This window comes from Gadus chalcogrammus, chromosome 15, assembly GCF_026213295.1.
Source record: "Gadus chalcogrammus isolate NIFS_2021 chromosome 15, NIFS_Gcha_1.0, whole genome shotgun sequence".
NCBI classification, from domain to species: Eukaryota; Metazoa; Chordata; class Actinopteri; order Gadiformes; family Gadidae; genus Gadus; species Gadus chalcogrammus.
Window position 1 is genome coordinate 20,393,359 of NC_079426.1, and position 13,915 is coordinate 20,407,273.

The window sequence follows — 13,915 nt, forward strand, 5'->3', positions numbered from 1 at the left end:
AAACTAAATATGCATCAACAGTTTTTTCAGGGTCCGTGAACAAAGATGTTTATTGTGTAGTCATAGGATATGATGGATCGACATTATCACCTCCCTTATTACCTCTATACAATTTGGACTAGATATTGCAAATATACTTAAACAAACGCCTTTAGGAACTGAATGTCATATTGCTTAAATGTTAGGCATGGAGACTTGATAATATATTTGATATTATAATAATTTGGGATAAAATAAAATGGAATGTGCATATATTTGTTAATCACAAAATATGTTTTTCAAATGTGGTGCTAACCAGGTATCTTAAAGGGAATCAGTCCAGCTTTAGGATATACTTAATCTATTCACACCCTTAAATACCCACTTTATCTCATCAAACATTAACTATACCTATTTACACTGTTCGATTTATTCATGAACTTTGTTTATATGTTTATTTAATGAACGTACTTATGTTCTTATATTTAAGGTCCAACCATCTATAGCTATTGAACGGCAGGGACACAGAGTTCTGTGGTCATTGTTGAGCGTCCAAGAAAAAATAAATAATAGGGAGGGCCCGACATTGTGCATCTTTTCATGTTCTGCCCTTGTGTGTTATTCTTAGCTGGGACCATTAGGAAAGGAAATGTCCCGAATTCCAAGGTTTTTTTGGCACCGCGACAACCACGACGGAGGGTTCCCATAGTGTGTCATGTCTTTGGCTTTAACAGTGAATCCGTTTCGGCCGTCGCTTTGTCTGTCAAAAAAATTAAAAAATTCAACCAGCTCCCCGACCTACATGTCGAGTATGCACACTACATTGGGGTCAGAGAGCTGGTTTAACCAGCTGAGCTTGCTGGAGACAAAAAGTTAATCGCAACCGGAGCCTCTTACGAGGTCAAACTGAAACAAAATAACTGACAAAAGGGAGTTGGAAGGTGAACGGTAGAGTGAGAGAGAGAGAGACATGCACCAAGGGACAGGCTGTGCAGCCTCAAAACTCAACACCAGCCACCCTACTCTCCTCAGCTCCATCAGGCAACATACTGGACTTCTTGGCTGTAAGAAGTTCATTCCAACGATATTTGTTTCATCTGACATGCCCAACTGTACATTTTGACGTTTTCCCTCCTTACTTAGGCCTTCGAAACATCAAATGGGTAACCCGCTTTGAAAAGAAATATCTTAATAAATAGACCATTCCTTAATGTACTGTTATGCCTTCTTGTCACCTCCAGCTCCCTCCGATCCTGCCCATAGTAATGGTCCCTGACGAACCACACAGTGTGGCCAGTGTATCATAAGACATATTCAGGTCAACATCATAAGACTTAAAGACTCATTTAGTATGGCCCTTTGCTCGTTCTGCAGACTTATTTGGCACACAGGGGCCTCTTGTAATTTTTTCTTGGCCTTTTGACATCCGAACAAGACACAGGCCTTAGAGAAGGGATAAGCAGGATGTTCTATGACATCAAAGAAGTCCACTGGGGTTGACCTCAGTGGAACGTTTACGCTCATATGGTTGGTTTTAATAACTTCACACAATCTCACTCCACAGCACTTTCACTGCTCGTCAGTCTTCACCATTGGGGTTCTATCATAACTATATTTGAAGAAGATAGAGACCCCTGATGCACTTTTATTTAGTAATTACATATTCCATTGGAGCTAAATGGGTGCTTTACAGGGAACTTAAGAAAACCCAACCAAATTAGACCAGCCAACACAAAATGGGTATTCTAGGAAGCCAGCCTACCTGCAAAATGAAAAAGTGCACAAAGAAAGATTTTTGACCAAATAATGATTTTATATAATGTATACATACTTTTGCTCTCAATAACATATGTTCACTTGAGACGGAAAATTGTTGAGTTAGATCCCACCCATGCAGATAGATCGAAAATATGTCAAACGTCCTAGTGGTCCTTTAACAACATAATATTGCAGTTACCTAACATACACTGTATACTGATCCTCAAATACTGGGAGGGTGTGCACTTGATGGGTCAATTTTGAGGCCAGCAACTCCTAAGGAAATTCACGTCAATCTCAATACAGCTTTGAAGACAATCTCAGTACGATCATGAGCGAAAAGTTGTTAGTCGATCAAAGGTTTCACAAAAAAGCTTTCTAAGAAGTGTCTTTGTCTATGTATGAGTCATTGTAAAAAGGCTGTGATATGATTTGTGCTAACTCTGCCTTGTTTACAATATTTTAAATGCTACATATCAAAAAAGTGAAACATAGAAAATGTATATTTATATTTCATATTTTTTTGTTCTGAGTTTATTTTTCCTCTTAAAGCAAGAACGAGAACAGTACTGGCCTGCGAACAGATTAAATAGATACATTTTAGCCTAACACTCTGACATAATAAACGGCACAACACAGAAACAGCTAAACGAAAGAAGGAAACCAGCATCTGGTGTAGTCAAGGACAAAGTACCAACACACGTGACTACTAAAAACACTATCTTTATAGATTCATAGTTCCATCTTTTAAATACATAATGCAAATGTGTACAAGGGTCTATTCATCTTGGAAAAGTGGTCACCACACAAAGACAACAACCAGAGTATTAGAAAGGAAAAATAATGGGAAGCACAGACAGTGCAAAATGGAAAAGGGGAGGCATTAACGTGAAGGCAGTTTTGTGAGTTACATTTTGTTTGCTTTAACCAACCGTTAGTTTGCTTTTATCCCAAAAATTATATTTATATATTTTATATTTATGTTTTTATTTTATCTATATAAATATAAATAAGTTCAGAAGAGTGTGTTAACCGCTTTAAATATAATGGTAAACTGAACCAAGAGAGAGTGAGAGAGAGTCTGATTTAGGAGGAAAATTAAAAAAGATAGAATAACCTAAATTTGATATTATACTTTCGGTTGGGTATGTGTATTGCAGTAATGTATGTGTATTGCTGTGGTTATTAAAGTTGCTGGGAGATAATGTAGGCAGATTAAAATGATAGGAGAATGACCAAACCAATACGGTAGGTTTGCAAAATAATAAAAAATAATTATTTGATAAAAAGCACAAACAATGTTGAACACAATAACAAAGTAACAACTATAAGAATGATTTAATATGCTTATTTGTTTAAACAAAGTTGACCCCAAAACAGCTTAACTAATGGTAAAATAGGGATAACTATAATGGAATAAGGTAGGAAAAGAAAAAACAAAGGTATTGTGCAATCTATTTGTTTAAGTGACAATGATACAGATGATAATAGTTTGACCGTAACAAAATTAGCGTTTATGAAGGAGTCAAAGTTTGACTCAGAACTTTTTTGTATTTATGATTTACGTATGTGTATCTGTGATTTTTTGTGTGTGTTCCTTAAAACATTTTACACTTTTCGATATTTATCTCCAAAGGGGAAAATAGAGGGAATGGATAGGAACATTTAAAAAATATACTTTTTTGTGCTGCTATTAATGCTTAATAGGTAGTATACTGTCTAGCCTATAGTTAATAGTATAGCCGAGTGTAATAGAAACTTGAGATATGTTTCACAACTTGGGGTTTGTACACACAATGGCTAAAGTTTAGTCAGACTATGGGTACTAAACTTGGGGTTACGCGGTCTTTGAAACCCATCTGAAAATTGTAGACATACGGTGTGTCACCTTACTAGAGTTGTTCCCCCTTTTGGTGTGTGTGTGTGTGTGTATCTGTGTGTGTGTTTGTGTGTGTGTGTATGTGTATGTGTATGTGCGTGTGTATGTGTGTGTGTGTGTGTGCGTGTATATATGAGTGTGTGTGTGTATGCGTGTATGTGTGTGTGTGTGTGTGTGTGTGTGTGTGTGTGTGTGTGTGTGTGTGCGTGTGTACGTGTGTGTGTGTGTGTTTGTGTGTGTGTGTGTGTGTGTGTGTGTGTGTGTGTGTGTGTGTGTGTGTGTGTGTGTGTGTGTGTGTGTGTGTGTGTTGGGGCGATTGTTGGCCTTGCTCCACCACTTCCATTGCAACACGCAAGCGGACGCACAACACGTGGCTGGTTGTGAGTGGGGATACCATTCAATGGGGAGTTGAGCATTGGAAGCCCAAGGCAGAGCCCCAGCACCAGGAGGGCCTGGCGATGGGGTGATGGGGGCCCTGCTCTAGGCTGACTGGTCCAGGGCCCTCAGGAGGTCACAGCCCTGGAGGAGGTGGAGGTTGCCCTGCAGTGGGACGTTGACCTCACAGTCGTAGCGTGTCAGCTCGGGAAGGTAGCAGGAGCCCATCGACGGGCCCAGCAGACGACTCACTACACCTGGGAACGGATTGACAGACGTGAAGGGGAAGACTGACGGGCAGAAAGACGGACGGACACTGCACAGAACAACCGAAGCGGAGTTAAGGGACGCAGACTTACCCTCTCTTGTGTGGGACGGCAGCCTGTTGTATTCTGTGTAGCTGCACTGTTGGGGGAAGGCTTTCTTGGTGGGACCCATTGACCCACTTCCTGGAAACTGGAATTCCCTGTGCTGGTGCAGATGGCTGAGTCTCTGGGACATGCTCCCTGGCATCATTGCTCCAATGCCTGGCTCTGAGAGGGCCAGAACGACAGGCACGTTTCACAAAGAACACTTGAGCACAACAAAAGAGAAACGGGTCTGGTTTTGTTTATTGATTAAGGCGATTAATATTTATATGGCCAAATAGTTACTATCACAAGTCAACATGAGAATGTGATGGCAGCCATCTAACCAAAACAACTTAAACCTTAATCATGTTGCTACTCGTGCTTGCCAAGGCAATTGCAGCCTATCCAACAACAACACTTATATTCAACACACACACACGCACGCTGACACACTACCTGCCAGTGGTCCAGAGCTGTGTGAGCGATCTATGGCAGCACAGCTGTTGCCTCTCATCTTCTTCCATATCATTTCTGAACGATTGCTTTCACTCTGAAAAGGAGACACACACACACACACACACACACACACACACACACACACACACACACACACACACACACACACACACACACACACACACACACACACACACACACACACACACAGCCCCAAGTCAAATCCTGCATGCGATGACATGTGCGCACCAACACACAGAATTTCTCAGAAACAAACAATACTGTGCATAAAATATTCCGTACGCAGTTATATAGCGTTGGATTTCTGATGTCATATGGTGTCTATTATATCTGAATTAAATGACAGTAAAGACGAAAGCCCTCAATAAATGAGTTATTTTGTAGTGTTTGTGTGTCTGTGTTTGTGCATATGTAGTGTATCCAGTGTATGGGGTCTTGATGGGACTCACCACCACCATCTGGTTGAAGGGCCGTTTCATGTTGCTGGTTCTGTCCGGACTCATGTCCCTGCAGGCCTGTCCAAAAGGTTCCATTGACCTGTGCACACACACACACACACACACACACACACACACACACACACACACACACACACACACACACACACACACACACACACACACACACACACACACACACACACACACACACACCAGGCTTTTGTATTGCCTCAGACTCCAGACTCCCTTTGTCTCTCTCAGGTGGGGGGGAAAGGAAAACAAGATGGAACCCTAATGGGAGGAACTTTAAGACCAGGGTGTGCTTCCTGTTTAGCCGGGCTTCACATTGAGTCCTCACCGGGTTGGGGCATATGACCATTCATACCCAGAGGAAAGCTTCCATGAGCGATGCTACTGACTGTAAGGCGTACTGGCTCAGGTCATTGAGAATTGCCTGTGTTTCTGATCAGCAGTACCATATTCAGCCAATAACATTAGTATCCATGCATATATTGGTATAGCATAAGCGTGATTCAGAGGTTGTGTTATGGATTAATTGTGGAATATAATATAATGACGCTTCACTTCAGACTGAATGAACCCAGTGACCTTTGTGGGAAAACTGTCTCCATTGTGAATGTTATCAAATCAATTAGTTCACCAAGTGATGTGTAACACAGCTGCGTTTCTGTGTGCCTAACCCCTCTTGAAGAAACACGTGTGTGTTATTGTCTCCTCCCCTCTGCACCTCACCTTCTCATCAGACCACTCTTCTGACAGGTGGGGCGCTCCTCTCCTGACAGGCGCTCCACAGAGTAGCCCTCCGGCCCCCGCTGACTACACTGGTATGTTAACAGGGGGTCCGGGGGCCACTGGACGTTCTGCCTGCCGCCCATGGAGGACAGAGGGGTGCTGGCCTGGACTTGGTGAGGCGCCATCCGGCCGTGGTTCTCCTTGCAGGAGCCCACTCTGGGGTCAACGGGGCCCTGGGTGTGGGGGGCTCCTCTCTTCTCCCCCGGGCCCCAGGTGTAGTGGCCCTCGCTCTTGCCATGGGCGGACAGAGGCTGGAAGAGGCTGGCGATGGCGTTGAAGCCGTGCTGGGGGCCCGTGTGGGACCCCGCCAGGGACCCCGCGGTGGAGCCCGGATCCATGGGCTCCAGGTCGGGGACGATGGGGTGGAGCTGGAAGTCCTCCCCGTCCATGGGGATGTAGGGAGCCAGGGTCTCCAGGTCCAGGTCACTCAGATCCCCCTGCAGAACCAGGTCATCAAGGGGTTATGGAATCACTCTGAGACTTCTGGGGTTGCATGGTTAATAACCAACCAAACAGGACGGCTGACAGCAGTACATAAGAGGATGGTGAGTGAGAGTGATAGAGTGTTTGGTCCTTGTTTTCAAGCATGCACAGCGCATGTTTTTATTGTTTAAGGTTAAATTATGAATATCAAAGCCAAGACATTCACTTATTGAATATTATATAATCTTTCTAATCAGTTTGAACCTGAAAATGCTTTTGACTTGCACTGGAAGTGTGAATGAAATAAGAAATAAATTAAACTAGAAAACTATTTGAAATAACGAAATACGACTTTAGATTTAATAATTAATCATAATGTACTGATCGATTGATGGATGTATAGCTAGAGAGTTAGAGAAGCGAGAGACTAACCTCAGTGTTTGCAGTGCTGTTGATATCATCCGTATCCAGAGAAAACAGCTTCTCAGTCAGTTCGACCTTCAGGTCACAGTCCGCTGAGCTGTAGTATTCATCAGGGCTGCTGGGCTGGAGGGCCATAGCATTGGAAGGGTCAAGTTAAAGCTGCACTACACAAATCTCACCACTAGCAGCCTTTAGGGCAGTGTTTCCAAAACATTTTTCTTTTTAATTACAAACCATCTCTACCCAATTCATAATAGGCCTTATCTATAAAATCATGAGAAGCACAAATGTGTGCATAAATTAACATTCCTGAGCGTTTTATGGCCAATTCCGCATCCCTTTATATATGAACTTAAACCAACCATTTCGAAGAGACAAATCACAACTTATTTTTATGCACTTGTTATTGAAAACATAATGCACGTATTAAATACTCAATAAATTAGACCAAATAAATGCATTTAGGCAGAGTTAACATCTCCTATTTGGCTATCTCATTGTTTTTATTTGTTCTCATCAGTAAAATAAACTCAATGCACGTTAGCCTTTCAACTAGATTCAATGTTATAAGTAAAATTATCAAAACAATGCAAACATTCATTACTATCAAAAATATGCCACTTGTTGAAAGTTTTTTTTAAATGCTAATATGTAAAGAAAAATATGTGGGGGGGGCAAACGTTGACCAGTAAAATGTTACATAGTGCAGTTTAAATAATTTCTTTAGAAACTGAACAGACACAATGTAAGGGCAGCTTGATGATGTATTTTTTGAATGTTTTTGTATCCTTAAAGGTACAATATCGGATATTGACTCAAAGCATTTAGAATGGATACTGCAGTCCAAATGCCCAATATTGAGTTGTCTCCCCTACCCCCTCCTCCCCAGACTCAGCTCACCTGGGTTGCCAGGTTGAGGGCACAAACACGGGTGCTAGACTAGACGAGCGCAACAGTATATTCTGAGACAAGCACAGTTATCCTCCTTTGACAATGACAAGGCATGACGAGTCCTACACCTAAAGTGCTCCATGTAAACGTTTGTAATAAATTTATTGTTTGCAATTATAACCAGCTCATGTGGCCTCTGTAATGAAATCCATCTGGGCTCTGAGCTATCTCCATCAAATGCAACTCCAAGACTTTAGTGTTTTAGCACAGCTCTCATCAAAGACCTTTTACCAAAGTGGCAAGGCTTCTGAGGACCGGTAGAAACTCACACAACTCAGTGAATCCAGCTAATTTGCTACCTTTCATGGCTACAGCACACTCTGTTTGTTTGCCAATTTTTTACCTGGCAAAAGAGGGTACTCGGAGGATAGTGATTCATAACACACAGGCCAAAAGTAAATCAACCATCCCTCCCAGGACCGGACATTTCAACGGAGAACCTTCTGGCTGTAGTACTGTTGTGTAAGAAGCCGGTATTTTGGCTCTTTCTACTCCCATTTTGCCCTGATCTTATCCGATTACATTTCATGGTCATTTTGTGATTTCGTATAGTTAGTTAGTTACACATAGCTCCCTTAATATACAAATTAATTCATTAATAGTCAGTAACGGATTTTCAAACGGTGAATGTTGGGTCATCGTGTATCCGATTTGTTTCCTGCTAATAAAGCACCTATGTGCCAGTGCCAGAAGGGAAGAGGGAAAAGAGGGTGATGGTGAATTATGACAAAGCCTCCATTCAAGACCGTCCACCCCCGCTATTCTCATACCCTCTGCCAGAACGACCCCAGAGCTACCAATGAACCCAGAAGCATCATAATGAAACGTTGACTAACAAATCTGTTCCCGTTCAGACTTGTGCGTTCACTCCCTTTGCTCCTGCACTGTCTTGGCATCTTCTTTTTGAACAAACCTTTTGATTATCAGTTGTAGTGGGGTCAGCCTTTTTGTTTTTTTTGCCGCCAGAGAGCCTGGTCGTGACAGGATGGGGAGGGTGTGAAACACCCAGGTGGGTGCTACTGCTACACCCTGATAGTGGGGGAGGTAGCCTGGCAAGACAATTGTATATATACGGCCCTGGATCTCAGTTACAGGCCACATTATTGCATCCCACTGACCGAAAACCAAGGATAAACCCCCTTCAATATAGTAGGAGGCCCTCCAGAGATGGTTCGGAGTGCAATGAGCCATAATTGAGAGATATCTACAAACCAAGCAAAATTTTATTAAAATTGGAGAGTTAGAAAATTATTCGTGTCATACCCACACACACTTTGTAAAGCACTCGGACTGCAATGAAAAGCGCCATTGGATCTATTATGATAATGATCCTGGTTCATATTGAACGTCATAGTACCGTAGAGCAGCTGCTGAGACTCGGTGTAGCACTGCCAGGAGGCGGAGGCTGGGCAATGGTAAAGGTGCCCCCCATGTGAGCCATGTCTCCGGGCCCCGGGGCCGGTGGGCCCATCGGGGCGGCCGGGACCTGGGTATACGCTGGCTCATCAAAGTCAGAGGGACCTATCACAAAGAAGAAAAAAAAAGAAGAAAAATGAATAAAGCAATTTCAAAGCAGCGCGGAATTAAGTGATTAAAACCCAAAGACAAATGAATCAATAAGGGTCAAACAAGTGTTGCCGACGGACCGAAGTCCAGGGGGATGACGTCGTCGCCGGCCGTGGGCGCCAGCTGCAGTAGGTCCTCCGGCTCCTCCTTGAGTTTGGTGAAGAGCGGCTCGGCCCGCTCGCCGGCGCCCGGGGAGGAGCCCGCGGCGCTGAAGAAGCTGCTTATGGGACGGGGACTGAACTCTGTCTGCTCCATGGAGAACACGGTGGACTCCTCCTCGATGTCACTGCAGCAGAGCAGACAGCCCAACCACAGCTGTGAGGTGTGACTCCAAACACAGGTGTATTTATAATCACTGAATGGGTGATTCAGTTCAACATCGTTCTGAACATTTATCACGATGTTGACGTACAAGATGATTGATTACAATAGACAAATAATCAAGGGAGATCTAGCCACAATGTTAATGTTAAAAAAAGTAAGTCAATTCTGTTAAAATAATTATACTATAAAGGCTTTTCATTGCTGCAAATGCACATATTTCTGGGAAATGATGTTATTTCTTTTTGGCATTTATACATGAATGGACTGCCACACATGAAGACAAAATCAGGCTTAATTCCCTCTCTCCTGTCCTTCCTCTTTCCTTGTCTGGTTTCTGATGAATCGATTTTACACTCAGTGGGCAGAAATCCTGAGTCAACCGCTCAAGGAAATCTCAGAACTTTGGCCAAAGTTAACTTAGCTAATCTTTTTGCTTGGAAATTCTGTAGGGGGTGAAAAAGCCGGCGTTAAGGATTGAAACAACTAAATCCTGCCCTATAAGCAGGAGTTTACAATAGATTGAGTTACTTTGGAGGCATAAAAGCCTCTTTTTGAGCTAAAATACCCCAACTTATGGCACTGCAGTATCATTGAAAGTGAACACAGATAATTTTTTTTAAAAATTACTCTAAAAATAAAAAATATATATAGTTGCAAGCAACCAAGTATGACGAGTATGGTTCTCATTCTACAAGTTCTACAAGCCTGACCAATTGTATAACCTCAAAAGTAATAATAATTTGCCATAATAAATAGCAAACTAGTCATTACCTAACCCTTTGTTCATATTTGTTAATTGTTACTAAAATATTTATTTGGCACAAGTTAATAGTTTTTTTCACGAGTGTCGCTGGTTAGGGTTAGGGTTAGTGTCGTGTTAGGGTTAGGGCCGTGTGCATTGGTTAGGGGTTAGGGTTAGGGCCGTGTGTTAGGGTTAGGGTCGTGTGTTTAGGTTGGGTTAGGGTTATACCAACAACTAATATTTAATTAATGATGAAAAAACGATTAAACTAAGTTTGCTATTTATTATGGCACCTTATTATAAAGTGTTACCCAGGATTTTTTTATAATAATAATAATAATAATACTAACGAATACGATAGGATTCCTACGTTTTTCGTAGGAACCCTAATAAAAATACGATGTCATGCTTTACCTGAGAACATAATTGATGCAGACGATACACTGTGGCTGTGAGTTGCGGCTGTTATAGATGACGGTTCCCTGGGTCTCTACCCAGACGTAGCCGCCGTGTTTAGCCAGCATGCGGTACTGGCTGCTCACAGCCTGTCCCTTGCTGCACACTGCAGACGGAGACAAACGAGAGGGTGGACCCACAATATAATCAGGCAACAATGGTGATTAGAGGACAACAGACACTATCAGATAGGGCAGATATGATGCTGTGATAGGAGAAAACAGGGAAACAGGACATGCGATTACATTATATGATTTGGTGGTGTGAGAATAAAGTATATATTATTTGGTAGATATGGTGAAGAAGGTATAACTTGTATTTTATTTGTTAGATATGTTGGAAAAGGTATCAATTATATTATATTTGGTAGATATGGTGCAGGTATAAACTATATTTTATTTGGGTGATTTGGTGTAGGTGTAAGTTCTATTGAATTCTTTATGGTGGTGAAGAGATCGATTATATTTTAGAGGGTAGCTAAGGTGGTATAGGCATAAATTAGATTTAATTTGGAAGAAAGGTGACAATGTATAAAGTACATTTGATTTGGTAGATATGGTGGTATTGCTACAGTATAAATCCACCTGGTGTAGCTGTAGCATGATGATGCAAGTCTGCTTCAGTTTAGTATCGTGATCTGACTTGGATGGTGTTGGGTCTAGGTCCTTGTTTGAAGCATTTCCACAAATTGTAACTTCTTTATTCGGTCTAACCACCATTGTTACTAGCATGAATTTCTTATCTAAAAATACAAAGAAAAGATCCTAGCACACATTTGTGACTACGTTTTAGTAAGAAACAAATCCCATGCTGGGGAGCCTTCTAGAAGACTCTCTCCTCTTGATATTTTAGCTTTAGGGATTGAAGGATGTTTATGTTGACTTGAGAAGGCAATGTGCTGGCCATGTGCCAAGGTCCAGCGCTGGCGTGGGAAAGGGCCGCGTTGGGGTCACCCAGTGCACGTGTTTGGGTATGTGTGTGTGTGTGTGTGTGTTGTGTGTGTGTGTGTGTGTTCGTGTGTGTGTGTGTGTGTGCGTCCCATAAAGAACACTTTATACGAGGGAACATGGGTCTGCTGACAAGCATGTAACCGCTGCCCCCCCCCCCCCCACACACATGCACACTACCCAACCCAGTAACATATATTCGCTCCCACAGACTAACCCAGAGCAACTCAATTATGCAGTCATAATCTCCCTGTAATCTTGTTCTCCCACTTTCACAGAGGGCCTCTAATGATATTGAACTGTCGCCATAGACAAAAGCCATGACACTTCAGTCACATACACACATGCACACGCACACACACACACACACACACACACACACACACACACACACACACACACACACACACACACACACACACACACACACACACACACACACACACACACACACACACACACACACCTCCATTGATGCTAATGGGGGCCACCTGGATCCTCCGCGTTTGAAGTCGCAGATGTGCAGCCCCTATCATGCCATCGCTGGGCACTCTTAATCGAGTGAAAAAACATCTTAATACCATGCACTGCACTGTAAACAATCCAACAACACAGGGTGTGTGAGTGTGTGTGTGTGTGTGTGTGTGTGTGTGTGTGTGTGTGTGTGTGTGTTTGTGAGTGTGTGAGTGTGTGCATGACCGTGGGTGTAAGTGTGTCTGTATCTGTGTGCATGAGCGTGGGTGTATGTGTGTCTGTGAGTGCTTGTGTGCACATGTGTGTGTGTGTGTGTGTGTGTGTTTGTGTCTGTGTATGTTCGCATGAGCGTGTGTGTGTGTGTTTGTGTGCTTACAATTCTGATGGCTCTTAGTGACGGTGTCTGCATCCAGGGCGTGGTAGAACTCATAGACAGAACGTCCCAGGAGGTCCTCAGGACTGTAGCCCATCAACTCAATCACCCTGTGACACACACAAACACAAACACACACACACGCACGCACGCACGCACGCACGCACGCACGCACGCACGCACGCACGCACGCACGCACGCACGCACGCACGCACGCACACACACACACACACACACACACACACACACACACACACACACACACACACACACACACACACACACACACACACACACACACACAGAGTTTCCAATACAATATCTCTGCTCAAGATAAAACACAAAACGTATGAAAGTGCAATACAAATCTAGAAGAACATTTGCTTATGCACAAGGTATTTGTACAATATTTGCATTACATTATATTATCTATTGTACTTTCATTTTTTATCCCTTCTTATTTTATAAATATTCTATTGCTTCTTCCTGCTTCCTTGCTGCCAGCCTTGCTTTATCTGCCACCATTTATCTTTCCTTCTGGGAATTTAATGCTTCTTGAAAACTCATATGTATTCCTTTGCTGTTATCACTCAGCATTTGTTTGGGGATTGTTCCTGGTTGTGTTGCCATTGATTTCTTTCATCGTATTGCGTGCTTCGCCATTAAAGGATATCGCAGGATTAATGTGAATTGATTACATCAAAGCGTACCTGAAAGTATATCAAAGTATTCAACCACCTCAACATACTTTGAAGCATGCTTTGATCGAAGCATTGCATTAAATGGACGCTAGATTTATCAGGTTGATGATAAAGGACGTTAGCATACCCCTTTTCATTCAACTTTCTTGAAATTGTGTTTCTTCTTGTCGATCTATAGGATAATTGTAGGAAGCAACCGACACTTTATCTGTTGAATCAGATAAATGGGTTTGATAACGAACAGCAGCTGTTTCTGTTATATGCTTTCGATAAAAAGAACGGCTCGGAGGGAGGAAAGGATTACAATGAACCATTTTTTCTGCAGTTGTATATTGCTGGCCAAGTGTATCTATCTGACGTGATGGTGAAATAAGGCCCACCTCTGATTGTGATAACAGAGCTATAAGGCTGTAGCCATCCCCCCACCCCCTTTCTTTGAAAAGAAAACCCTGATGTTCAAAGAA

At 42.6% G+C, this 13,915-nt stretch overlaps 1 protein-coding gene across 2 annotated transcripts in view; it reads right to left on the reverse strand.

Moving 5' to 3' along the window:
• Positions 1 to 851: 851 nt before the first annotated feature.
• epas1b (endothelial PAS domain protein 1b) overlaps positions 852 to 13,915 on the reverse strand; it is a 32,135-nt gene continuing 19,071 nt past the window's right edge. For both annotated transcript variants that reach the window (XM_056609177.1, XM_056609176.1), the window contains exons 7-16: positions 12,754 to 12,860; positions 10,915 to 11,062; positions 9,515 to 9,720; positions 9,226 to 9,389; positions 6,927 to 7,040; positions 6,012 to 6,508; positions 5,268 to 5,355; positions 4,798 to 4,891; positions 4,351 to 4,524; positions 852 to 4,248 (exon numbers count right to left, since the gene is read on the reverse strand). In XM_056609177.1, the coding sequence (XP_056465152.1) occupies positions 4,097 to 4,248; positions 4,351 to 4,524; positions 4,798 to 4,891; positions 5,268 to 5,355; positions 6,012 to 6,508; positions 6,927 to 7,040; positions 9,226 to 9,389; positions 9,515 to 9,720; positions 10,915 to 11,062; positions 12,754 to 12,860 (1,744 nt within the window). In that variant the 3' untranslated portion in view covers positions 852 to 4,096. The remainder of the gene's footprint in view (positions 4,249 to 4,350; positions 4,525 to 4,797; positions 4,892 to 5,267; positions 5,356 to 6,011; positions 6,509 to 6,926; positions 7,041 to 9,225; positions 9,390 to 9,514; positions 9,721 to 10,914; positions 11,063 to 12,753; positions 12,861 to 13,915) is intronic.